Source organism: Myiozetetes cayanensis, unplaced genomic scaffold (assembly GCF_022539395.1).
Source record: "Myiozetetes cayanensis isolate MyiCay16 unplaced genomic scaffold, myiCay2020 scf3, whole genome shotgun sequence".
NCBI classification, from domain to species: domain Eukaryota; kingdom Metazoa; phylum Chordata; class Aves; order Passeriformes; family Tyrannidae; genus Myiozetetes; species Myiozetetes cayanensis.
The window spans coordinates 48,110,890-48,138,183 of NW_026087521.1; the positions used below are offsets into that span (position 1 = coordinate 48,110,890).

At 42.8% G+C, this 27,294-nt stretch overlaps 3 protein-coding genes across 6 annotated transcripts; all 3 read left to right on the forward strand.

Annotated features, from left to right (window-relative positions):
* The first annotated feature begins 351 nt into the window (after positions 1 to 351).
* Positions 352 to 3,829, forward strand: ART4 (ADP-ribosyltransferase 4 (inactive) (Dombrock blood group)). The gene is made up of 3 exons (XM_050324419.1): positions 352 to 753; positions 2,115 to 2,841; positions 3,685 to 3,829. Exons 1-3 carry the CDS (start codon positions 580 to 582, stop codon positions 3,777 to 3,779), a joined length of 996 nt encoding a protein of 331 aa, XP_050180376.1. The 5' UTR covers positions 352 to 579; the 3' UTR covers positions 3,780 to 3,829.
* Positions 3,830 to 3,917: 88 nt separating this feature from the next.
* On the forward strand, positions 3,918 to 12,365 carry SMCO3 (single-pass membrane protein with coiled-coil domains 3). Of its 3 annotated transcripts, none has more exons than XM_050324295.1 (3): positions 3,918 to 3,967; positions 8,797 to 8,847; positions 10,605 to 12,365. In XM_050324295.1, exon 3 carries the CDS (start codon positions 10,622 to 10,624, stop codon positions 11,297 to 11,299), a length of 678 nt encoding a protein of 225 aa, XP_050180252.1. In that variant the 5' UTR covers positions 3,918 to 3,967; positions 8,797 to 8,847; positions 10,605 to 10,621; the 3' UTR covers positions 11,300 to 12,365. The 3 variants fall into 3 exon arrangements, with proteins under 3 accessions (XP_050180252.1, XP_050180251.1, XP_050180253.1); XM_050324294.1 differs by lacking the exon at positions 3,918 to 3,967 and adding an exon at positions 7,976 to 8,303; XM_050324296.1 differs by lacking the exons at positions 3,918 to 3,967; positions 8,797 to 8,847 and adding an exon at positions 7,976 to 8,303.
* A 2,880-nt stretch (positions 12,366 to 15,245) lies between these two features.
* On the forward strand, positions 15,246 to 26,039 carry WBP11 (WW domain binding protein 11). 2 transcript variants are annotated; one of them, XM_050324796.1, is made up of 12 exons: positions 15,246 to 15,386; positions 16,498 to 16,615; positions 17,422 to 17,453; positions 18,085 to 18,178; positions 18,565 to 18,761; positions 19,592 to 19,725; positions 20,429 to 20,628; positions 21,432 to 21,626; positions 22,158 to 22,259; positions 23,090 to 23,407; positions 24,059 to 24,241; positions 24,921 to 26,039. In XM_050324796.1, the coding sequence occupies exons 2-12, from the start codon at positions 16,552 to 16,554 to the stop codon at positions 25,352 to 25,354; spliced, it is 1,953 nt and encodes a 650-aa protein (XP_050180753.1). In that variant the 5' UTR covers positions 15,246 to 15,386; positions 16,498 to 16,551; the 3' UTR covers positions 25,355 to 26,039. The 2 variants fall into 2 exon arrangements, with proteins under 2 accessions (XP_050180753.1, XP_050180754.1); XM_050324797.1 differs by having other exon boundaries at positions 15,274 to 15,395.
* Positions 26,040 to 27,294: the final 1,255 nt, after the last annotated feature.

Below are 27,294 nucleotides of genomic sequence, written 5' to 3' on the forward strand. Positions count from 1 at the left end.
GGGAGGGGTCTGGAAAGCAGCTGCTTTGAGAGGGGTTTGACTCAGTACAGAGTGTGCATTTACACACTCCTTTTGCACGTACCCAATATAAACAGTCCAACAAGGTGCTGCTCTGCAGTGGTGTAAGGGTAGGATTGGCAGCACATGATTAGAAAACTGGGGTGATAAGGAGGAGAAGGACAGTTAGGTTATCTCTGCTTCCAGATGGGATCCCAACCTACCCTGCATTTCTGTGGTGGCTTTATGAAAGCCAACTTCTTTAAAAGGTCTTTTTAAGCTCTTGACCAGGGAGTACTCATCTTGACACATCACTCCTCAGGGGACAACTGCCTTAGACTTCTCCAAGCCATGATTTTCTTCCCTTTTGCAAGACAAGAACACTGGATACCTTGGAATTAAAAGAACTGTCAAGGTGATGGACACTCACAGCAGCTGGATTTGGTACAACCAGACCCTTCCTTATGGATTGCGGGCACACTTCTACCAATAAATTGTCTGCTTGGATTGATTAATGACTTCTGAACTGCTGTGAGAATCTGATGAATGATCTTTGGTTGAAGAACTGTCACCAAAACCTGAATGCAAATTACAAACTGCAAAATTTTCCAGTTCAAGAAAAAAGGGAAAGAAACAGATGTAAATGACCTCTTCTTGAACAAAATGTTCTTTCCAGTGCCTTGGGTGGACTCTAGGAAGCTAGTGCTGCTGGGCAGCCTCCTGTTGCTGATGTCCTCACAAACATTGGTTAAAAGGGTAAATAAACATTGTTCTTTATTTGAAATGGTGAAACTGCCTACCTCACTGAAATAAACTTTTGATTTTTTTCCCATTTGAAACAGTTTCTTTAAGGAGTTTTGAGTTAAATTTTAACTTTTCTGCTTTCAGTTCCTCTGTTCCATTTCTTACCTGTCCTAATTCCTTTAAACTGCTTTGTTGGAAATTTCCTCTTGGTTAGAGACAGATGGTTTCCTACAGTATGTTTATGAGAGACCTCATGGAATTGTTCATCTCCGTTTCCCACCTGTCTCAGCTGAGGCTCTGACAAAAAGAGAGTGTTGTTGGATGGGACAGTGAAAATAACACTCTGTGTATTTTGATGGCCTTTTAGCTTTCGCTCAAAACAATTATGAATTCAATGAGAAATAAACCAAATCCCTGTATAGCTTATGGGCCAATATAACTTCAGAGGCTAAGAAAGGTATCAGTTTGGTTATGTGTTTAGGATGAATATTTGAGATTAAAGTGAATATCTAGCTACTTGTAAAATTCAAGTATTAACTGACTACAGCACTTGACTAGTCTACTTGGTGATCAAAAAGCAAAAGGAACAATACGATAAATCACACAATTTCTTAGAGATTTGGAAGGACATGAAGAAGACATTCACCTCTGGATGTTCAGGTTAATAATGGCCAGTCTTCGCGAGCGAAGATCCGGGGAAGGTCTTTCCACCTTCCAGCCTGCGCATTGGATTTTTTAGGTGAGACACAGTGTGCGCGGAACTGAGCCCACCCTTTAATCCTAAGGTTCATCTGCCGGGGCCAAGCGAGCTTGGACGGTGGCAGCGAGGTCCTTAGGACGTAGGTGGGTTGCCTTTAAGGGCTAACGAGCCCCACCTGCCCGGGAGTGGCCCTGACCGGGAATCGAACCCGGGTCTCCGCAGTGATAGCGCGGCGTCTTTACCACTAGACCAGCAGGGGCTCCATGTTCAGGTTACACTGCCCCTAACACATTATTTTGCTTATTCTTTCCCTCTTCAAAACCATTTAATAACCCTGGGCAGAATATTGATATAAATGGACCATGGGTCTGTCCTGCAGGCTTTATACCATCACCCTCTGAAGGGCCAACTCTCCTGAAGTTTTTAATGTGATTGATCCACATCAAATAAGAACTCTGGTATCCTAACTGGCATCTGACTGAGGTGATGTATAGGCAATAACCTGAGGTTGCTCACAGGAAGGTCTTGCCTAAGTTGCCTACCTGCCTTGCTTGCTCTGCCAGTAATGGCAAACGAACAAGAAAAGGGTAGAGAAAAACTTGGCTTGCATTTATGGAGATACACAAGAAGTTCATACTTCTGATGCTAATTTTAATTTGGTTTTATGTTACAGGCTATGTCCCACATCCTGATGGATATGGCGCTGAATTCTTTTGATGACCAGTATCTGGGATGCAGAGAGGAGATGATGGAAGAACTGGAGCAAGGAGACTATTTTCAAAAGGAAATAGCTGCTAACAAGGACTATTTGAGTCTCTGGAAGAAGGCTCAGGAGGCTTTGTTAAAGAGCCCTGTAGGTCTGCTGAGGGAGATGCATGACAGCCATGCCATAGTCCTCATGGCTTACACCATGAACTCTTCCCTGCACTCTCAGCTGAACTGGGCTACATCTACAGCAGGAATCTCTCCAGAGCACTACAGGCACAACTTCAGTTTCAAATATTTTCACTTTTATCTAACAACTGCCATCCAGATAATGAAGGAATGGCAGAGCAGCAAGGAAAACATGGGGAAACGTAAGTGCTACCAGGTACACAGGGGTGTAAAAGACTTATATATTGAGGCCACGGTAGGCAGCAGGGTGCGATTCGGCCGTTTCACTTCCACCTCCCGCCTCAGGAGTGAAGCCCAGAAGTTTGGGAATGAAACTTTGTTCACAGTGACCACTTGCCTGGGAGCAGCTATGCAAGGCTTTTCTTACTACACATCTGAGAAGGAAGTCCTCATTCCCCCTTACGAGATATTTCTTGTCAAAAGCTTTGTTCAGACACAGGACGGTAACCGGCTGCATCTGCATTCGGTGGGGAACTACAGCAAGTACCACTGCCAGCTGGTGGAAGGTATTGTATACTGCCTCTCACACATGGTGGGGACACAGGGCAGTCTGGTCTCCACTACCCCAAGCAGCCCTCACTGGCTGCACCTACACAGGATCACACTCAAGGCCAAATCTGTAGCTTGCCCACTATGAGAGCCAAATAACCCAGCCTTTACCTGTTTGCTGTGAAACCTGGGAGAACCCCACAGGTCAGTAAAGATGAAGCCACCTGATACACATCAGGTCTCAGGGTTCTTTGCAGCCTCCATTTATCCCAGGTGCTGTTGCAAGGATGTTGTAGGACTCATTCATTTGAGTCCCCAGTGTTCTTATTGCAAAGGCAGGTGAGATTTGCTGGCAGTTTGAACCCAGATATTTATGCTGGTGGCTTGCAAGGCTGCTACACTTCCAGCCTCAGGACTACTCTAGTCCACTACTACTTTGTCAAGCTACTACTTATCTTTGTCAAACTGAGATAAGTGTAAACAAATTATTGCTGCTTTACCCTGATCTCTCTCCTGAGATAGAAGGGAGAAAAGGTATCCTTTGGCAAGGAACACACTGAGCTTCCTGGCTATAGGGATAACTGTGCTGGAAGACCTCACTGGGCCTGTTCCACATCTCCATCTTTCTGTGAGTCTACTACCAATACTTGCATTTGTCTCTTTGGACAGTAATGTGTCAATGCAATCTTTGAACTTGAAACAATCATTCAGGAATGAGAGTTTGTTCCTGGAACCAAGCCAAGGTAGTAGATATAGTTGAGAAAATGGCTTTTCCAGGCAAAGATTGGGTTAGCAAATGCAGAAAACTTTACAAAGTGAAAAGAGTCCTAAATACTGCTCTCTTGATTTTTTTTTTTCAGCTTCAAGAAGTAAGAACAGTGGTCCCACTCCCATTGCCTCTGCCATTCTTCATAGTGTGGTTGCAGTTTCCATGTGCTTGGTCCACAATCTTTGATTCTCTGGCTGCATCCAGGGTAGCATACCCCTGAATAGCAGACAAGAAGAGTTCACAGGTATTCAGTCCTGGTGTTCCTGTTGCTACAGAAGGTTCAAACTTCCCTTTGCTTCCAGCTGTAACTCTCCAGCTAAGACTGGAACATTCAGTCTGATTCATCAAAACAGACATTCCCTGGACCCATTCAGGTAGGACGAAAGTTATCCACAGCCTTTCTGAAGACTAAGTCTGGGATACCCTTTACTGTAGGTAGCTTTTCCCTTAGGCTTTCAGGAAAGACACACAGGGACTTCAGACCCTTTATTTAGTACCTTTATTTTTAGTGGCAAAGAATATGGCTGATGGATATGAAAGGCACCACAGTGGTAAAGTTTTTCCTGGCTGCATGATGCCATGTACCACAGCTCTCATCTCAGGCTGATTGTCTGCATCTCACACACAGGGAACAGAAGCATGGAGCTGTGCTGAGACATGAACTTACTAGCAGAGAATCACAAGACTTGTCTTCATCTTGTTCAACTTTAAAATTCCTTTTGAAGAAATCAGACAGATTCTGGGTTCTGCAGTGGCCAGTAAATGCATGGTGGTAATTTCACACTAAAATGAAGGAGAGTCTGTGGAGCCTTACTGATATCTTCATGGGTGTTGAATGCGACAGATTTATTTACCTGCTTTTCTACTTTGCTGGTCTGTAATGTCTAATGCTGGAGGTTGAATCAACATCATGAACTGGAACTGAAACTTCTGATTTAACTATAGACTCCTCTCACTTTTATGCATTCATTTGGCACTTCTGGAGCCTTAGACACTCAAGGCTTAGAGCTATGGAGTTCTCCTATCTTCAAAAAATAACAGTGTGGAAATGATAAGGAACATTTTTCGCCTGCAATTCCCCTTTCCAGCATGCCTCATTTGCTTCTTCACCCCTGGCCCTTCAACCCTACTGATGCTAGCCCTGGGCTGAGGCTAAGGTCAGTGGGGTTATCTTACTGGTCTAAGAAGACCAGTCATGGTGGTTTAACTTTGCAGTGGAGTCATCCACTGAGCTGAAACTCACTGACACATTTCACAAATAACCCCAGCTTTTAGGCACTGATGGTCTTGGAAGGAAGCTGAAGTTCAGTATTCACTTCCCTGTCTGAAACAGTAAGCAACAACTTATTGTTGTTATCCAAAAGAGATCTGAACAGAAGAGGACTGCACAAGGTGCTGGTCAGCTGGTTAGTCAAAAATAAGGACTGCCAAAAGCACCTATATGAACTGCTTGACTTCTGAAGCAGCTCCGTATAAGTTTGGTGCTCCCATTTCCTTGGAAATCCTTCAGCAAAGAATACAGAACTTAGGTACAAGAGAAATATTAGCACTAGAAATGTAGACACTTAAGGAATTTGGATGTCATCAGGTTTTACCAGATTAAATGGCAGATCGCTGGGATGTAGTTCCCAACCGTTTTAACAAAGGCTTGAAATCCTTCACAAGGTGTCTTCAGCATCCTGAAAGCTTCCTCTGAGTAGTCAACTGTTCTTTTCACACTTTTCTTTATGGATCTGTGCTCTTAAGGGATAGGCTGAAGAAAAACATGAAGTGAAGAGGAGGGTAGAGAGCCAAGTCTGAGCTGTTTTGATGTTCGGCAAGGGGAGGAGCTGCCTTCTATGGTATTTGGTGTTCTCATTTTGTTGCAGCATTTTCACAGTATTAGCATAGTCTATGAGAAGTTCTGATGCTTGGAGGGATAAGACAGGCGAACTCAGTAACTGCTGAATAGCAGACTCTACTGCTTCAGGGAAATTGTCATATTTCAACATCACTGCAATAGGTGCACCGGTGGTGTTTTCTAGTGCCCCCTTGTAAATCTCAGAAAGTTCCTTCACTGCAGCAGTCTTGTCCTGCAGGGAGGTGATGGGACCAGGAATCTTAGCATACAAAGTGTGGCTGATGCTTTCCTATACATCTTTGTCATTTGTTTCCATGGTGACTTGCATATCTTTCAAAGCCCTGACCAAGGGCAGCTTTCCTTTAATGCTGAAGTGTTCTTTCACTGGCATGATGGGGAAGTTGGTGCACAATTTTGCACTGAAGAGTGAGAATATTGTTGGTTGAAGGCAGATCCTGTACAGCCTTTTTTTATCTTAAAACCAACGTGGGCTAACATTTCTGGAGTAGGATCTGACTCTGAAAAGCAAAGAGAAGAAATACAGAAGAGGCTATTACAGTAGAGTTACAGGGAAATAAAAGTGGATACATTTTTGGCTACATTTCTGAAACCAGTTGTACAAATTACCAACCCACCTGACCCATCCTTCCCCAAGAGATCAGAAGAAAACAAAGAAAAAGCTCTTTGACAGCCTTTTCAGGAGTCCTACCAAGCAGGCCAGCAAAATGTGATGTAAACAGCTGCAAGTATCATTAATCTTCTGGCTGCAGGAATTATGACTTTGACCTTTAGCATGCAATCTTTAAAGTAAGAGGAGTGCTGTAAATGAATTATTCTCGTGTTTTGGTGTTTATTGGTAGATTTATGTGAGTCCTAGACAGCGATCTACTTTACATCATCCTTAGAACTATAATCCTTCAGTTTGTATGTACTGGTGGGTGTACACATAATTATACTCATATTCTTGGGAGGGGGGAATAAACACAACAAAATCAAATGCACAACATTATATTCAAGAGACAAAGCAATTGAAGACTGAGTAATTCAATGTTTTGGCAGGCTACAGTGCTATGAGAAGTGACCTTATCAGCCAGTTCATACAGTGACTAGATGATGCAAGCATCCCTTGATAGGTGGAAGCACAAAACATTCTCCTTGCTTGGGGTTCCATCTTGATGCCATTTAGACTGCTAAGAAAGTTATGTCCTTCTGCTTGCACCTAAGAATTCTCCCAAGGCCAACTGCAGATACAGTCCTGGGATAGTATACTGTTGTTTTTGCTCGTGCCAGAACCCTGTAAAGCCAGACTGGTTGCAGCTGACACAGCTATTGCTGTGGTTAGATGTGTCCAAGCAGTTGCAACTTCCCATCCCACTATATACTTTCAAAGATGTTTTTCTCAGAGCTCAGTTCAGCCCTCTGGCTTTTCCTGCATTTCTTTCCCATGGCAAAAGTAGTCTGAAATTGTGTGAAATAGCAAAATTGATTTTAGCCTCCACTGCTGTTCAGAGCTGGGTGTGTGTCTCTGCACCAATTCTTCCATTCTCATGGCATCAGAGGCCTGGCAAAGTGCAGTAAAAAAGGATGACAGATACTCCAAATGAAGTATATTCCTCAAACTTAATAGGTCTGGAACAATAGCTAATAATTTTCCCTAAAGACACAAAGTAAAGCAGAAACAAAACTGCTTATATGTTGTTCAAATGATTTTCTGTCATATTCCATATGATAGAGGCTCTAGAAGAGAATTTGCATCCACTGCAAACACTGAAGACATGAAAACAGTTTCCAGCCTATAGAATGGGACACAGAGGCAGTTGCCAGCCTGATCAATTCAATCCAATTCAATTCAGTCCAACATCAGAAGATATTCAGGACTACACATCAGCCTCAGTTAAAAATCAGGAGTCACAATTAATTTAAAATTCCAGAAAGGTAGTAGTTAAATCATTTAGCGCTCTCTCTCAGCTCATCTTCTGATGCCTACAGCTCTGACAGAGAGTTTGGCACTGTATTCATATGAGTTGAATACAGCAGCTCAGCTTTCAGATGAAAACAAGTTAGCATGGTAGAGTATTCATTTTATGCTTGATCTTATGCTTTCATCTGAGAACTCAACCATTCTCTACAGGGGAAGCAGTATTCCTGACCAGACCCCTGAGGGCTGCAGGTTCACCTTTCTAAGGATCAGAGCATGAAAGATGTTTTGTTTGGTTGAAGATAGAAGTGCAAACTTATCTTGCTGGGAGAGACAAAGCCAGTTTTCACTGTCTGTGGTATCTATTTTTCTGTTTTTGTGAGACTGTTCAGCTTTTCTTCCATAATTCACGGGTATAAAAAAGCAGTCATTATTTCAAGGCATAGTTGCAAACATTAATGTTTATATTTCTAAAGAATAGAAATTTATAAATCCCAGTGAAAAACTTAATCCTGTATCTAGTTGAACAAAAAGTGCTGTCCTACACCATTTGTATTCTGAGAACAGAAAAGAACACCACCCCCTTTCAGCCATTTCTGTATGGACCTGTGATGCTACCTCTGTTGCAGGTAGGAGGGATTTGTGCTGTACCCATTCCCTCCAGGAACAGAAGGTCTCTGGAGAATCTAACAATTGGGAACTAGCTTTAAGTAAACTGAATTCTGTTAAAATTGGAAGGAAGGGGAAAGAAGGAAGAAAATGAGATAAATCTGGATAAACATCACACAATAGAATTAATGACAAGCAGGCAGGCAACAGGATGGAGCTGAAGCCCAGCCTCCGGATCCCTAACACATCACATGCTGCTGGAAAACACCAGACGAACACAGGGGAAAGAGGCTGAAATTACTATCCCATACACATTTCAGCAGGAGCAATCAGACAAAATCAGGTAGGCACTCTAAATGTTTAATTAGAAAAGTTTTTGCAGAAAATCTACCTGGAGCTGGAGAAATTGTTAGAAATATATGTGGCCTGCCTAACTCTAGAAAGTAAATGTAAAAACTAGCAAAAGTGAAGACTAAGAAGTAATCTTAGCATTAAGAGACATAAAATGTAGAACAGCTATAAGAAACTGAAATAATCATGCATGAATAATAGAAGCTAAAAGTCTCCTCCACACCTGCCTAGAATGTAAAATGTTTGTTGAAGTGCTATTCCTTCTAAAACATTTTGTCTGCTCAGTTTCTACAAATAAGGAAAACAAATTACCTTACAACAAAACACTACCGGAGTAGAAAGGTTCTAATACCACACTGAGTCAGAGAGCAAGTCAGCAACATCCCTGAGGCAGGACTGATATGAAATCATAGCTTGCATTGACATGGCTTTATGTTTCCTGAAAATCACAAACCTTTACTGTATATGTACTTTGCTCCCTACAGCTTGAAGGAAAAGATGTGTTAAAGAGTTTATTCTCTTGACAGAGCTACAAGGTAAGTGGCTAACAGAAATGCACGGTACTGTGCAAAATACTGTGGAAAAAAATCTCTTCAGACTAGCTTGTATTTCAATACTGAGATTAAAAGTTGGCAGGGGACTGTTGAAATCATTCTGGTTTTCTACTGTGACCTTGTGGGGGAGGGTGTGTTTAGTAAAATACAGCTGGGTCAGTGTCAGATGATTTGCAGTTAACAGATAGTGCAAGAACTACAAAGGACCAAAAGTGGCACAAAGGCATCTTTTTAAGAAGAAAAATCTAGGTAGTTCCCTACACATAACTATTTGTAGCTCTAACTGTGATATGTAGGCACCAACGGCAAGAAGAGGTTTATGTTGAAAAAAATGCTAAGCACTTGCCACAAAAGTGGCCCAGATTTGCAATAAAGGGCTGAGAACATAAGAAGTACCAACAAAGAAATAAGTCATCCTATTCATTCATAGTTTGCCCACGTTGTTAAGATTTTTGCATTTAAGTCAAAACCATGCTAAAGCATTTTCACTTTGCAGCTGGTGATGCGGTCAAAGGGAAATGGCACTGTGTTGATTATGGAATCTTAGTGATGAGGAGTAACTCCATGATCGCAGGGAACTCAGTCTCTTTGGACTCTGTATATTGACACACAGGTTATGAGGAAATACATATTAAATATTCCCTTTTGCTGGCAAACCAGCAACAGCTCAGAGAAGAATGGTGACCATAAGGATTAGACACAAGGGTTTGAGAGGAGTTAAATTTTGTGCTCTGCTCTGTACAGTGATAAGGTCAGATTCTGCTCAGTCATGTCCTAGGAGCTTGGTGAGCACCTGCAGATATTGGCTCCGCATGGAAGAATGGGAATGGAGGGAGTGAGGCTGTGCAAGCAGGGCAAGCTGGTGTGTGCTGCTCCGAGGCAGTTCTGCCATCACAGACAGCCTGGTGTAGGTGCACCTCATGGTGCTTACACGGTGTGCTGAACATCACAGCGCTGTCTGCAGTGGTTTGCTGTTCAGAGTGAAAAAACAATGGGGGAATCAATTACAGCATTAGGGAGGTGAATAAACAGTGAGGGGACGGCCTAAGTATCAGGGAAGGAAATACAGTGGGAAATGTGTGTAAGGTCACATAGGTTAGGATAGGTTTATTATACATAATTTTCCTATTCTGTATGAATTCCCAGGGGTAAGTTTATTAGTATAAGCACAGAGTGCTTATATAGTAATATTTTCTCTTGAATGTTAGAGCAAAAAAGCTACACCGGCATAAAACACCCTTATGGTGATACAGACCATGTCCACTCCACCAATCATCACAGTTGCTGAAAAATCAGATGCCACTAAACTGAAAAAATAGGCTGATACAGAATTGTGCCTAGAACAGGCCTTTAATTTCCACAGCTTATTTTAGATTTTGCTGATTAGATGAGATTGTTCCATTTTTTAGTGAACTAGTTCAGCTTCTACTATCTTCAGTTTCCAAGGTTCCAATTTCAGTTTCAATCTTCAGTTTCCAGTGAACTGTGTTCTATTTACAATTTATGCCAATTACATATTTGTTACCTATTTTTGCTGTTCCAAGTATACTCAGTGTCTTAAAAGGTCCTTTTCCAATTATTTGTCTAAAGATCCAAAGCAAGAATTAAGATTTGTAAGATATGCCTTGGGATTTGACCTGCTGAGTATAAAAAGAACCAGTGAGGAAGAGACAGAGCACATTTCAGTGCTACAGTTACAGGTGTTGAGCAGAGTAAGAGATTTCTTTTCTCTCTTGCAGTAGCCTTTTTCTGAAGAATGGCATTGAGCGATCTCCTTTACCCAGACAATCCCAAGAGAAAGCAAGAATTGATCAATTTGCATCAGGAATTGCTTGAGTGCATGTCCACAAATTTCCGTGCAACAAATGAGCTGGTTGGAGTGCTGAATGAACACCTGGGATGTACCATTGCCCACATCCAGATGAGAGAGAGCAGCACTGTCAAGGAAAACTGTGACATTATCATTCAAGTGATGAGTGAGATTCAGCATCAGGTACAGAAGATTGATAGTGACATGAAGGAAAAGCTCGAGCCAGTGCTGTACCAGAAGCTATATGACATCAAAGAGCCTGAGTTGGAGAAAATTGCAATAGCCCAGAAAGTGTTTTCCATTATTCTTGGAGAAGCAACTTCAACAGCTGGGATGGTAGCTATCAAACTTCTTGGCTCCAATCTTTTAACTTTCACTGTGAGCAACCTCATCAGTCTCCTTGCACAGATTGGGGCATCTGTTCTTGGGGGAATTAGCATTACCATTATTGGCCTTGGCATTGAAATGATCCTCCATGCCATCCTGGGAGCTGTGGAGAGGAATCAGCTTCTGACAGCTGTGAGAAGCTATGAGAAGCACCTGGCTGAGTTTAAAGCAGCCTCAGAAAAGTACCAGCGTGCCATACATGAAGTGACTTCTTTGGTGAGACAACAAGCTCAGTGAATGAAGTCAGAGTTCTCTCTTCTCCTGTGACAGTGGCTGCAGCAGCTATGCCTGAAGTAACCTTTTGATTCATTATGGCAAATGAACTACTGATGGCTTTTTTTTTTCTTATTAGTGGCCTCAGAGCAAGAGATGTGACAATTCTGAGAACTGGCAATGATATATATTAATAGGAAACTGGCTCATAGGTGTTTCTGGGAGGCAGCATTTCAAATACTTTGTACCTTTCCTTCACTATTTTCTGGAATGCGTTGTAGATAACCTTGAACTGAAATTCATACTAGTGACAATAATACTCACTGCTGGAGCAGTGGTGGTGAGGAGGTGTGATTTTGCTCTATGTTTCTATATCAAAGATATCAACATGATGGGAGAAAACAAGTTCAACAAGGCAATCTGTGCAAACATCTGGAGGCTTCATCAGGACAGCTGTGGTTGCTAAACTCATAGTGTGGATTAGTGCTAAATCTGATAGACTGGATTCCCTGTTCCCTGAACTACTTATAAGGACTAGCTGAAGCATATTTAGCTGCTATTTCCTGTCCCATCCCTGCCTAAGGAGCCAGCCAGAGATCTTCTTTAAATAAACTCTAATCCCAGTAGATTGGCAGGTAAGAGAAGCCTGGGCCTACAGGCACACACACACACAACCTTGCCCCAGAGCTGAGAGAAACCAGCTGCCACATTCCAGGCGTGCCTGGCTGTGAATAACCTCTTATGCTTGGTAATACTCTGCTCCTGCAAACCCACAAGTAAAAATTTCTTTGCAAAGCTGCTGTTCTGTTGATTAAAATGGAATCATACACATGTACAAGTGCCTGTAGGATTGCAGCCCTATTAATGCACTGAAGTTATTTTCAGATGCTTTACCCAGTCCCACCAATGTGAGACTGCCAAGAGTGTGCTCAGATTGTACATTTCACAATATGCTACCAAATGTCCTTATTTTTCAGATTTTAAAACAAAAGCTGGAAGCAAAACCATGATTTGTAGTCTCTTGCTCTGATTTGCTGTGGATTGCTTTCTTTTGATCTTAGAAAAAAAGATAATTTAAAACTTAATAAAAATGCACAATTGGAAGATCTTTCTTTTCTGTATTTTTTTTTTGTTCTGAAAACCCAATCTTAAACCAAATAATGAACAAGTATTAAAATCTTCATTACAAATGCAAATTTTAAATTTTATATTTTTTTTATATCCATGATAGACTGAACTAGTTGGATTGTGTATAGGTTCCTTTTTTAGTACCAGCTTCCCCCAAACTAAAAGCATGTCCAAATTCATATGTTTGTTAATATTCAATATTATCAATAGTAGTTTATTATTAACTAGATTGTGCCTGTGAAAGTAAAGAAATGGGTGAGATTACAAAAGGGAAGTTCTAAGTAGGCTGCACAACCCTTCCATTATGGGTTCTTTTTTTTTCCCCTCCCCCACTGGTCTCACTTTAATCATCTTTTCTGACTCCGCTTTTGTGCTCAAAAGCCACTAGATGGCGACGAAACTGCTAGCACTAAACAGCTCTGCCAGCCATCAGGGAGAAAGCCCACAGTTCAGGAGCATGGGTGGGTGCCAGGAACTGAGAAACTGAGACCAGCACAAGCCGCACACTGGGCTATGTGCATCAGGAGAGGCAATTCAGAGGAGGCAAAAAGCACTGCCTTGCGTGCATGAGGTATTGTGGTGGATGACATGGTGACCTGAGGCATCATTTCTCCACAGTGTGACATTTTCTGTCTCCTGACACAAGCGGCACTCAGTTCAGAGGTACTTACGTGGAGTCAAGAGACTGTCAATCTGCAGAACAGCAGTATCTGAGTGTTGGAGAGATAGGAGTTTCTGACTCCTGCTTTCTATGTGCAAATGTGTGTTCTAAACTAGGAAGAAAACCCACCAGCTCTTTGTGAGATTCCCAATCACAGCTGTACAAGAATAGTGGAGTCAAATAAAAATTAATCTCCTTGTATTTTTCAGGCAGTTTGTTCACATTTTCTTGAAAGCAATGTCAGGGGAAGTGGGATACACAATGAGGAACACAGAGATATACAATTTCTACTCAAGTCTATCCATATCCTCATTCCTAGTGGACTTAAAGGAAAGCTGGCTACCCCACCACAGAATTAACTCTGGCCTTTCTAACCCTCTGGCCAGTCTTACACTTGGTGTTCCAAAGGTGTCATAACCCATCTGCTGATGTTTCTTCTCTACACTCCTTGGAGCTGCGCCTTGGTGTGACAGAAGTACCAAGTGAAAAATGTGAGAGAACTACTGCCCAAGTCAGCAGACACTGTTGGGAGAAAGCAGTCAGGGCTGAGGCAGCACAGCTGTCCCCACTGAGCCTAGTGTTCCCATAACAGAAAGCCCCAAGCCTTGGGAGGTGCGACTAATCTTCAGAAATTCATCCGTCCCCCTCTCCAGTGACATGGTGTATGACAGGGATGTGCATGGCCACAGCTTTACATCACACTCCCTCAAGGATTCTCCCTTTGCTCAGGCTGCTGTTCTGGACAAAGGATTAAGAATTAAAACTGTGATATATGTGTTCCAAGTCAGAACAGCCTCAAGGAAGAAAAGGAACTAAAGCAGCCCAAGCCAGTCTAAGCTGCTTTCAAACCTGTGTGGAAAAACAGAATGGTTGCAAGCAAAATCTGCCCTGCAGAAAATTCTTTCTGGTAACAAGAATAATGTAAAGAGAACGGGCCAAAGAGGCACAAGGTGGGGATGACTCTGCTCTGTACATGGTTAGAAAGACTTGCTAGGCACTGAGAGCTCCTGAAGCCCTGGCTCCGAGGATGCTCCTGGACTAGCTATCTGCTAACTTGGATTTTGTGCACTGTGCGATGGATGTTGGCATTATTATGATACACGGCTTCCAGTCTTTTACCCATCCTGCAATGATCCTTCATCAACTTCCAGTTTGCCAACTGAGACTCCATTATCTGAAAAACTGTGACAACGTTGTCTCGCATGGCATGTTCACCAGGATCAGGGGGGTCTACAAATCTGACTCAGAGATCTGACCACCTCTGTTCCCAGGTGCTGCCTGTGCAGAGAAAACTGTCCTTCCTACACCTCTTGCTGGCATGCTAGTTCTTTAATCCTGCACCTGTATTTTATTGCTTGCACCCTGATGTTTCATGTATCTTTATCCTGGTTCTTTGTGTACTGTGGACTTTTTGCTAGAAATTGTACTTTGGACAATGTCGCAGAACAGCTCCTACAAGGTGTTCACCAGCCTCACCCGTTCATCACAATGGGAGCTGCAGGAAGAGACAAGTAACAGAGTAGCTCCTGTGCTCCCCGATGGGACCAAACTTTCTCCGGTTCCCTTAGCACAGTCTGAGCTGCCTGATGAACGTCATCCAGTCACTTTTTCCCAGTAGTCCCGTGGAAAGGCAACTTGCCCAGGAGCCCGAGAAAGGGACGCCAGCCTCGCTCACAGGGCAGCAGCGCTGCCTCGAGGCCAAACCCTACAACAGACCCCTGGGACGGACCTGAGGCTGTGGGCAGCTCCCTCCTGCTCCCGCAGCACTTTGCGTTTATTTCCCCATGGACAGTTCTCATTTTTACAGGGAGGGGGGAGGTGGGCACTTTGTGGGATCTCCGCTGGAGAGTGTGGGAGAACAGCGGCCTCGGCGACCGAGTTCACAGGCCTTCCCTTCTGTCCCTATTCCCGCACTGGCCTATTCCGGTCTATTTCCAGCGCTGGCCTTGCCGGCGTAGGGCTCTCTCACCCGTATCCCTCCCGAGCCCTGTCTTCATTCGCTCTCAGGGCTCGGTGGGGCTGGTTGGGCACAACCTGTCCCTGTCCCTGTCCCTGTCCCTGTCCCTGTCCCTGTGCCAGTCCCTGTCCCCGCTCCAGCCCCGCCTCCCGGCCTCGCCCCCAGCCGAACCACAGAGTCGGAACCTCCGAGGGGGAGCGAGGGGCGGCGGAACCATAGAGTTGGGGCGGCCCCTTCCGGAGCGCGGCTCCGCGCGCCGCCACACGGTGCCGGTGCAAGATGGCGGCGGGGCCGCGGGGCTGAGAGCGAGGCCGCGGCTGCACCGGGAGGGAACCGGGCCGGGCCCGACCCGGCCCGGCGGAGGGGTGAGAGCGGTGGGAGCGGTGGGAGCGGTGGGCTTGGAGGAGAAGGGAAGCGAGGAGAAGGCGGCGGTTTGCGCTCCCGCCTTCTCTTCCTCCTTCCATCGGGGGAGGAGGAGGGAGGGCTTTCTGCCCCGTTCCTTAGTGACCAAAAAAAAATCATAAATTTAGTGCTTGATTTTATTTTTTTCTCCCCATCTTTGTCTGTTAACTTGTTGCATTGAAACTCTTTGGTTTGGGTCCTAAGAAGATTTGGGATGGAGGTTTCAGAAGTTTGTTCTCTTTACCCTTTAAATGGTAGAAATGTGGGAAATACGGGGTGTAAATGTAACTGCTGCTTCTGTTTGGTGAGCTTCCCACCTAAAGAAATTATAGTGTCTTGCAAAAAACCACCATTATTTTGTCAGGGAATTAGGTGTGGAGGTAGAGGGAGAGCAAAGCTGAGAGAGAAGAAACATCCCGGGCTGTAGTTCGAACACCTGGATAGGCGTCTGTAAGGTCAAGGAATGCCAAAAGACAGGAAATAACCTTTTCCAGAATAACCCTTTCTTTGGTCATCACAACACAGCCTGAAATAATGCTGATGGAGGCAGAGAGCACGGGTGGGCTCTGGGGAGGCGAAGAAAACGTGGATGTGTGCGGCACACCTGCTGGTGGAGACAGTGGGATCTGGGGAGGGACAGCAGTGGCAGATTGGATTCTGAAGAAGGGAGGACATTTTGGGGGGGAAACATTTGAAACAGAGAAAGGTGAAAACTGGAGAGCTCTTGTGAGAGTAAATGAGAAGCTGAACTCTGATACGCTCTTAGAAAAATAGAATGTGTGTCTCTACCTCCCCTGCACCCCTCCAGAGTCTAAGCACAAAGCTTCGTGGTTTGAGTCTTACTGTGAATAATGACAAACTTATTGATTAGTTTAAAATTATTACTTAGTGAAGGAGTAGTAAGTCGGTACTTAGTTAAATTAGTAGTATTTAGTTAGAGTACCTTGAGCTTGGAGTTGGGTGTGAGGACCTTGTAAGTGTTTGAGCTCTTTGAGGGCGCAACCTGTTGATGCAGAGAGAAGAAATAATCATAACTAAGCTACCAGTGACCTGAAAGCATATCATCTTTTCCAGGTCTCTCCCTATTTTTCAAGTTTGTTTTTTTGAGGCAGAAGAAAAAAGATCAAAATGGGGCGGAGATCTACATCATCCACCAAGAGTGGGAAGTTTATGAATCCCACGGATCAGGCCCGTAAGTATCCATAAAAGCTAAGCAGATGGGAATGGAGGGTGCTTTTGGAAGCAGATAAAAAGCTTTCTCTGATGATAAGATCCTCACTCGTGAATCAGGACTGAGTTTCCCTAACTTGAAAAACATCTCAGTCCTGGCTGAGGCTTCTTGCTTTCATGCTGCTGCTTCTCTGAGTATTTCCCTCTTGGTTCTCACTGTGGTTATCAGTTTGTACGTAGCTGTTAGCTAAACTGCAGGCTGCTTTCTGGGACACAGTTAATCTGACTGAGGCAGGAATTTGAGGAACATGTCGAACTTTTGTAGGTGCTCTGGTTAGATGAGGGAGTTGTTTTAACTGTTTTTTTGCTTTTGCTAACATGTCAGATGTTATCAAGGCTAAGTACATAAAGAAAATCCAGAAATTCCACGTGGTGGAAATGCTTTGTTTCAGATGCATACTCAAAGCTTAGATATTTTTCAAGTGTGTTGTCTGTTGACTCTGTTTCAGCTTCTGTGCAGCAATCTTTTCATGGTTACACATATCACTATGACTTCTGCTGCCTATTATTCTATTTTTTGTATGGAAGAAGTCCTGCTTCTGGAAACATGAAGGCTGCAGTATCTCTTTTTTTTTTTTCTGTATAAAACACATGAAACAGAAATCTATTTCATGCTGTATTTCTCTCTCAGTGGGAAGTTGAGTTACAGCTACAGTCTTTGTAAGATGAGTGAGCCGTTGAGAAACAGCACTAGTCTTGATGAAGAAAAGATTCTTCCATTTGACTGTGTCTTTCAAGTTGTTACTTTCTTTTTCTTTCCCCCTCTAGGGAAGGAAGCTAGGAAAAGGGAACTGAAGAAGGTAAATAACGAGATTGGGAACATTCGGTTGGTGTTTCCTGTACTGTGTATCATATTTGTGACTGTAATGGGCTGTGGCTGATTAATAGACTACGGATGTTTTGTTTGACATCCTAAGACTGACTTTGGAAAATACTATCCAAACAAGTAGTTTAAGAAAACAGAAGTCATGTTTTGAGTAAACATATCTCATCCTGCTGGTTTTTAACTTGTAATTTTTTTGAAACATTATTGTAAGTAGTTAGCAGTAAAATTTAAAAAAACCCACCAAAACAAACAAACAAGCAGTAAGTCCAATACAAAAAACCCAAACCAAACAAGAAATAAGCCACCCAAGACTCACACACTTTTTAGTGTTTTACTCTGTTTTGTCAGTTGGTTATTATGTTGACTGTATGTGTCTCAATTGAAGTGAATGAATTATAGTAGCATTTGTAATTATCAAGATAGTGGAATTAAAATTACCAGGAGTTTTAATTACCTTTGCTTCTGATTTGTGCCATTGTGAATATTCGCAGGGCATTTTGAAGTGTGTTTTTTTTGTACGCACTGGAAACATTGAGAGCGGGTAAGAGATGTTCTATGTCTTTCTTCTGTGACACTTTTCTGATCTGCTTGATCTCTGATCTTAGAACAAAAAGCAACGAATGATGGTACGAGCAGCTGTACTGAAGATGAAAGATCCAAAGCAGATTATCCGGGACATGGAAAAATTGGATGAGATGGGTGAGTAAGAGGTACCAGGTGTTGGACTTAGGCAGTGGTTTATGTAGATGTGTAGCATAGTTTTAAGGGATGAGTGGGGAGAACAAATAGAGTAACTTTTTTCCTTTCTTGTTAGAAGGAGAGGTTCTTTTAAAGCTGGGGATTGATCACAGTTTAAGGTGATGTAGTGCCATCAAAAATTACTTTTTTCAGGAAGATGGTTGATAAAAAGAATGAGTAGTATGTGTGTGATATAGTTGAAGGAGAGTGTTGTCATAAGGCTGAAGACTTCCTTAAAATAGAATTTGAAGACGGTTTTGCTTTGAATTGATTTCATTCATCACAGTTGTGCAGTAGAGTAATTTATGGTTTCTTTTTTTTGTCATTTATTTGCTGTCCTGGATCAGAGTTTAACCCAGTACAACAGCCGCAACTTAATGAAAAAGTGCTGAAGGATAAACGCAAAAAACTCCGTGAGACGTTTGAACGTATCTTGCGGCTCTACGAGAAGGAGAATCCTGACATCTATAAAGAACTGCGCAAGTTGGAAGTGGAGTACGAGCAGAAGAGATCACAACTCAGCCAGTATTTTGATGCTGTCAAGGTAATGCTTCTTATATTTCAGTCTTGTATCTGCCACAGTGTATTCTCTTTGCTCGTTAGGTGGGACAGTTACAAAGGAAGGAGCTTTATAAGAGACCAGTGTCGTGTAGCCCATGTGAAATACTTACAATAATTTGCATAGTACCTCCAGTGAGAGCATTTCAGTGAGGACAGTGTGGCTCTTGTCAAGCCAGTCTTTGTTTCTGATATACTGATCTCATGCAACATGAAAGGAGGAAAGGGAACTTTATGTTGCAAATCAACGATATTGGCATTTTGACTCTGTATTAGAGAGCCTGTGAGTGTGCAGTTGATATATCTGTGAATTTCTTCTAAATCTCATGCTGGAAATAATGAGAAAGAAGTCTTTGGCATCCTTTTAAAGATCTTTTTCTATCATTCTTCCCTACTGTAATGTAGAATGTAGTGTTGTGCAAGTGCAAGGATCTGTAAGACTTCTTGGTTTTTTTCCTTTGGAATATGCATCAGTCTAGGATTTGTGCTTGCTGAGTACTTAAAAAATACAGCCATACTTGTTTGCAGTCTCTTAGTTTTGGAGACTGAAGGTCTAAAGTGAAACAGAAACATGAACACTTAAAGCCTTTCATAAGTGCATTGCATGTGCTTTGTTTTGCATTGAAAGCTTTTATTGTTGACACTTTCCCAAATTTCTTCCATGGGCTGCTGCAAGATAACATAACCTAAGAACAGACACCTTTGACAAGTGACGGCAGGTCCCGTGTGTTCTGTACTCCGTAAGGTAATGAGGTTCTGCAGTAGCTTCTGTGGGAGTAACCTGTTCTTTCTCTTTTTTTTACCCCTCCCTTCCAGAATGCTCAGCATGTTGAAGTGGAAAGTATCCCCTTACCAGATATGCCTCACGCTCCCTCCAACATCCTCATACAGGACATTCCCCTTCCAGGGGCCCAGCCACCTTCTATCCTCAAGAAGACATCAGCCTATGGGTAAGTGGAAAAAGAGACTTAGAGGGGAAGTGAAGAAGAAGCACTCCTGTTACTGGGAAGGAGCTAGGGGTAGAAGCAGAGGTAATATTGACTTGCAGAAGTCGTGAATTCTGAACCAAAGTCCTTTTTAATCTTTCCCTACTGTTACAGGTTTTTGTTTAAATTCCTTTGAGTTAAATACTATACCTTCTAGTTTTTGGCTTTTTGTATATCAGTAAAAATTAAAATCCTGTCACTTTGAACATAAATGCCCCTTAAATTGCCATATGTGTGTTCTTTTGTCCCGCTAGCATATTCAGTTTATATGAATAGTTCATATAAACTCCTAGTTTGCTTGTTTATTTTTTTTTTTCATTCTAGTACTAATTTTTTCTGTTTCGTTCTGAGCAGCCTTCTGTTTTCACCAACTCAGTGATCACTTAATTCCTTTTCTGTGGTAGGATTCAGCCTTTGCTTTTTTTCAGTGTTCTCTTCAGTTGCTTTCTCAGAAGCTTTTGTCTGATCTTCAGCAGTCATGTCTTTGTATGAGATTGTAAACTCCTTGTGTCAGATCTATAAATGTCAGATTTATAAATGTTTGTGTTTCTTTTTAGAAGGCTGCTGTGTAAGCAATGATGAGAGAAGGCTAAATAATTCCATTAAGGGCATGTTCACTTTCGTTTATGTGCGCTCCTACACTTCTCATTTCCTTTCTTATTTCCAGACCACCAGTTCGGTCCATTTCTGTACTTCCTCCTCCTGGACTTGGTGTTCCACGTTTACCTCCAGGAAGGAAGCCCCCTGGACCTCCACCAGGGCCACCCCCTCCTCAGGTCCTGCAGATGTATGGCCGTAAAGTGGGTTTCACCTTGGAAATGGCTCCTCGAAGGCGAGAGGAGGAGATTTCTTACAGTTCTGAAGCAGGTTAGAACTTTTCTGTTACTGTCTGGAGTTTTCCTTGACCTGTTTTGCTATGAATGTAGTGTGCCCTAGACAAGGTATTCTCTTGGCAATATGGGTGTTAGTACTACTTGAAGGACTTCTCTTAAATGAGTGCACCTCTAAGGTGATTCTGATATATTCGTAATATCTGCAGTTTTGTTTACCAGGTGTATTTTTAAATGTTGAAACTTTTAATTACATTTTTCAGTTGGTTTTTTTTTTTCTGTTAGGTTGCCCAAATTAGATATTTTCCCATGTGGCCATAACAGTGCTGAAAGATTGTACATGTAATCCCTTAAAAATACCCAACTATTCCCAGAGAATTCTTCCTTTTGAAAAAAACACCAAATAAACAAAACCCCTATACCAATCCACCCCAAACCAAAACCACAACAAAACCCCCAGCCAACCCTGAGTGTGCATTTGCTAGGAGAACCTAGGTCCTCCTTTTCACACAGCTGCGGTATCATCCCTAGAAACTTTTGTGAATGGATGGATTAGCTTTATTTCATGCCTGAAAGCTTGAAAGTACTTCAGTGGTGGGCAGTTGCTGAATAGAAGTTAATGAGTTGCAGTAGCAGTTGCCAATTAACCAGCAGGCTAATGGGAAATCTTATAAATAGATTCTCCAAAATATTCTTTCAGAATATGTGCTAAGCAGTAAAGGGATGACAGTTTGTCGGTGCTGTTGCTAGGGGGAATTTTGTGACTATAGATGTACAAAATGTTCTTTCACACCCGTGTGTTTGGATTTTATGCATTTCCTAATACTTTGCTATCTGCAGGACAGCGAGGGCATGATGATGATATGTCCAGCACTAGTGAAGATGAAGGTTATCCTGAGGATATGGATCAAGACAAGCATGATGAGAGCAGCGATGATAGTGACAGTGATAGGTCAGATGCGGACAGTGAAGGCGAGGACTTCCTGCATCGTGACAATGACAAGGAGAGGGAAGGTGGTGAAGAAAAGAAATCAGGTATGGGAGGGAACTTAGAGACTGGGGTTTGATTTTTCAAAAGGAAAACACTACTTGGTAGAGTTTGTCCGCTCTCCTGAGTGATGATACGTGTGTCATTTATTTAGTCAGCTACTCTGTTCCAGCTCACCTAAATTCCAGCTGAAGGATTTTTATTAATAATTGGGTCAAAAGGAAGCACTTCTAGAATGGTCTAGAAGTAGAGCAACTTTCAGATAAACCTGTTTTCTTAAAAGTTGAGTTAGCTTGTAGCTCGCAAACCATTTTTCACCTGAAGCCTTGGTGGAGTACCTTACAAAATTAAGCCTCAGTATAAAATAAGCTCACTTGCTTGGGGGAGACGAATTGATAGAGAATACTAGGCTAGCAAAACTTCAAATTATCAGGAACACCAATGTTAACTCTTATGTAGGGAGCATCATTATGTTAGAATGATGCTTTATCCATAACAGGTGTAGACGTAACTCTATCTGATTTTTGTTATTTTCTTCCTACTTCCTGCCTCCCTTGTCCATATTTTGCTTTCCCCAGGTCATAGTGTCCGGTTTGCAGACATGCCTGGGAAGTCACGAAAAAAGAAGAAGAACATGAAAGAACTGACTCCACTCCAGGCCATGATGTTACGAATGGCAGGTGAGAAAAATGGATATAGTATGAGGTGATATTCCATTACAGAGTAAACATTTTACTGATCTGGTGATAGTCTGATCTGCTAAGAGCGTCAGCTCTGGTTAGGTATTTGGATTTGGTGTTTTTGTTTTGTTTTGGTTTCTTTGTTTGTTTTATGTTTGGTTAAGTAGTGTATACACTTTTGCATAGCAGAGTTGAAGTTAAGACTAGCAATTTACTGGGTTTTTTCTTCTAAACCTTTTCTTGCTCAACTTTGGAACAACTGCTCAAATGAAATATGAACCCATTGGTGAAAGAGAAAGAGTAACATTGTCTGTGTGCTCAGCCTGTAACCTGTAAGGGTTTGTACTCCTTAAAAATACCCTTTTACTGAAATAAGTTAACCAATAGAGTAAAGATTATTTTTGTTTGTTTTAGAAAGAAAACCCCAGTATCTTTCAAAGGTGTGGGAGCTTCTTGGACATGGGGACTGTGTTTGGTTTGCGATTCTGTCTCCAACCTCCTGTCCTTGTTGCCTCACCTCCACCCAAACTCACAAAAACCATAGATCAAATAGGTACAGTTTGGGTTGGTAGTAGGAGCTTCAGATCTCACAGGAACACATAGCTCTTGTTGTCAGAGCTCTATCTAGAGCAGTGATGATTCTTCTATTGTTATTTTTTGTTTATTTTTATTTTCTGTTTAACAATAAAATGTGGTCAGATTTCTTCCCTTTGAAGTAAAGTTTATCTTTCTTTTTCTTCTCTTTATTTTATTTTGTGTGCTCAAGTTTCTTTGATGTTCACACAGTTGTTACATCTAGACAGATTTTATAAATCTATCTCCATATCCAGGTCAGGAAATTCCAGAAGAAGGGAGAGAAGTGGAGGAATATTCAGAAGAGGAAGAGGAGGAGGAAGAGGAATCAGAGTCTGAAGAGACATCACAACAACAGCAGCAGCAACAACAGCTCAGTGAAGAAGCTCTGGCAGAGACCGGGTCATCTACTGCAACTTCCCAGACACAACAGCAGCAACAGAGTGCGCAGACTGTTCCTCCAACTCAGATACAGGCACCTCCTATGCCTGGGCCTCCTCCACTAGGACCACCTCCAGCCCCTCCACTGAGGCCCCCAGGCCCACCCACCGGCCTTCCTCCTGGCCCTCCACCAGGTGAATACTTGATTAACTTACTCTGCTTAGAAGGATGCAGGCTCTCAGTGCTACAGGCAGTGCTATCAGTTTGGGAGCTTTGAAGCTGCAGAACGTGTTGCAGGTGGAGTACATGTGGCCAGTGTGGTAATTACTGAGACTGTATGGTCTGTTCGGTCATCAGTCTGTTGATGCTGTACCTTGCTTTTGAGGCATCAAGCTCCCGTAGCTGAAGTCTACTTGATGGGTTCTGTCTTTGTTAGAGCCTACACAGGCTGCAGCAGAGCCAGTGTATGAAGTGGAGTAAAAGAGCAAAAGTACTTATTTTTAGGCCAGAAGAACAATCAAATGCCACAGAGGAAAGTTTTCTAACTGTTTAAGTTCTGCCAAACTCAGCTCAGTAGCTGTTTTCAGTTACTGCTTCATTATGTGAGGAGGAGTCTTTTTTTCTAGGTAGGAGAAGATGCTTATATTTGACTATTATGGAGAGGCTTTAACTCTATAACTGCTGCCTCTTTTTGAGATCTTTAGACATTCTATTTAATCTGGCAGCTGGCTAATACAGCTTTCAAGTTGCTGTTGAAGATCTTTAGTATTAGCTGATAAGATAGTTGCTGGGACATTTTTTTAACTATGAATTAAGTTTCTCTTTCATTGTACCTTTGCTTTCAGGAGCTCCTCCGTTCCTGAGACCTCCTGGCTTACCAGGATTGCGTGGGCCTTTGCCTCGACTGCTGCCACCAGGCCCCCCACCTGGACGACCACCCGGTCCTCCCCCAGGTCCCCCACCAGGTCTGCCCCCTGGTCCTCCTCCACGTGGTCCTCCTCCTCGCCTGCCCCCTCCTGCCCCACCAGGTAAAGTGTTCTGTTTGTTTCCGTGCCAAGTCTCTTGTTTTATTTTCCCAGTTTGGGCTGTGGTGATCAAGCCAGTGAGTATAATTGTTGGCCTTTTAGCCTTTGTTCCTGTCTGTGTGGATGCGTTGTGCTTTGTGCTGTTACACTTTTCTGCGTAATAACAACAAATAAGTGCTGTGTATAGTCTGATAGCAAGAAATCTATCCTCAGAAAGGGAATTTCAGAGTTTAAACTTTTGCTCTGCTGGACTCTCTCTGAATAAGCTCTGTGTGCTATAATGGTTTTCCAATAAATGAGTTGAAGATTGAGATATTTATTTTTTCTACCTGGGTCAGACATTTCTGATGACTCTGAAATTGCAGTGGGATGGATCGTCAAGGAACTTTTATTTTCAGATTATAACTTTGAAATTTGAAAGGGAGCAGTAAACAAGTTCCTATTGCTTTCAGAGTCTGAAGAGCAGCATTTTCAACCCAGCATTTGGTGCAGGGTTGAAAACATTTTTTTTTCTACATTTTTTTTTTTAAGCCAGTGCTACTGCATCTTGTTGGGGGTTGTTTTGTTTTGGGGGGAGGGTTTTGGTTTTTTTGTTGGCATCCTGAGCCTGTGTATTTTTTTTGTGAAATATTTCAAAATTCCCAGGTGTGGAGACGGCTCATGCTTTCTTTTCTCCTTACAGGTATCCCTCCTCCTCGCCCAGGCATGTTGCGGCCACCTCTGGTGCCCCCATTAGGACCTGCCCCACCTGGGCTCTTTCCACCAGCTCCCATTCCAAATCCTGGGGTACTGAGCGCCCCACCCAGCTTGATTCAGCGCCCCAAGGCGGATGACACCAGTGCAGCCACCATCGAGAAGAAAGCCACGGCCACGATCAGTGCCAAGCCGCAAATCACCAACCCCAAGGCAGAGATCACCCGCTTTGTGCCCACTGCCTTGCGAGTGCGCCGGGAGAATAAAGGGGCTTCGGCTGCCTCCCAGAGAAAACAAGATGATGAGCCTGCCCTGCCGTTAACCAAAGCTGCCCCCAAGGCTGGATCGTCTGCCCCTATCTCTGTACAGACAAAGGATGATGTGTATGAAGCCTTCATGAAAGAAATGGAAGGTCTCCTGTGACCTGTCATAGTCCTAGTCAGCTTTCCTGCCCCTCTGGACACGGATCAGATCACTGTGGAGGGAGGAGAAGGGAAAGACCTCCTGCAAGCAATGAAAGGGCTCACATGACAGGGAATAGTTCCCTACCCCCAGGTTAACTTGCCAGTGTGCTGTGAATAGAGACCATTACAGATGGGGTGTGGCTGGGGACCTCCTCTCAGAGCTAGAGCATGTCCACTTGGTGAAAGGAAATCACAGTAAGGAGGGCAATGCTTGCTGCTCCCCTCAAGTCCTCCCCCTTCCTTGGAGGGAGGTAGTGATACTCTGGGGAGGGGAGTGTGGGATAGCGGGGTGACTATGCTCTGCCTGAATCCTTACACACCCTGAATGCTCTGGTGAGGGTAGCGGAACAGGTTTTTAAGGAGCCAGAAAAGTGTTAGCAGCATTTCATACACAAATGGTTGTCCAGTTTTTATTTTCTCTACTGGTTGTTTTTTCTGTAAATATTTTATAATCATGTTTTTTAGTTGCAGTGAGGTTGATGAATCATCTTTCTTCCAGGGTGGTCAGGGAGGTAATTTGTTGCGTATACTGTACACTGGAATTTTGCACCCTATCCCCTTTATGGTCATCTTGATGGATTGTCATCGGCTGGGGAAACTTCATTTTGTCTTGTGAAAGACAATAAATGTTCAGTGTATCAAAATACTGGTTTCCTTGTGATTTGTGTAAAACTAGCTGGCAGGTGGAAAGGAGGGAGGATTCTTGGCTGGCCTTGAGAGACGATAGAGGCATTCTGAACCTCAGGAAAGAGAAACTAACTACACTGTAAATACTACATAATTTTTTTCCCCACTGAACTTCTGCTATATTCTTGTTTTTTAGTTCCTAAACATCCCTTTCAACCTTTAGCTAGTAGCTAAGTAGTTTCTACTAGCTGCTAGCATGTAGAAACTGAAGTGCTGAAGTACTACCAATAATTACAAAATTATTTCCTTTATATACTTATTGGAAGGTTTGCTTCGTATCAAGCCTCAGATAATCACTGGATCCATCAGGGACAGGCTACCATAAGTAAAAATTGGTTAACAATTTTAACGTTGAGATTAACAGATAATTTTACTTTTGGATAATATTAGTATTAAGATACTAGGCTAGCATCTGCCATATTCTCTATGTGGATGAGCCCTTCTCTGTTGGGGTAGAGTGAACACTTGCGTGTTGAAGTACCATCCTCTTCTGGCTGAGGCGAAAGGGTTTGAATTTGCTACATGTTAAATGGGCTCAAAGAGGGGGTTAAATAAGGTAGGTAATCTCCCTCAACTAATAGACCTCTAAGGTGGCTTTGGGGTGTGTGTAGAAAGGGGAGGTGAGATGGGAGTGTGTACTTAGGATAGCACTGGTCATGGACACAAGTAATGTCATCTTTACTCCTTCAAAACAGATGTTCTCAGCTCTGGACTACTGGTAGCATAAGCCCAGGCTACCCCTTTTTTTTTTTTTTTAATTGTGGTCATACAGGGTTTGGGGTTCTTCTCTGTGATACCACCTCCATCACATTTTTCATCTGTAGCTCTGAGTAGCGTTCACAGAATAAGAAATGATCATGGGGAGGAAATGGGCTGGGAAGGGGCTGAGACACCAAGAAGCGATGTGACTTATCCAATACACCACTGAAGGTTAGTGACGGCGTAAAGATGGAACTAGAAAACAATGCCTGAGGTGAATTAATTCATCGTAATCCATTGAATCATCATTAGGCAGAGATTCATCCTAAATGTTACTGAATCCTCAGGACAGGGACCTGGATTTAGTTATCTAGAAATAAACAAATAGTGACAGTAGTTCGTGTGTGCAACGAACTTCTTTTTATTTTGCCTTGTTTGTAATCCTGCTGCAACTGGCAAGCCCTGTACAGTTTAGATCAGAATTCCTGTTATTATACCCTTCTGGAAAAAAAG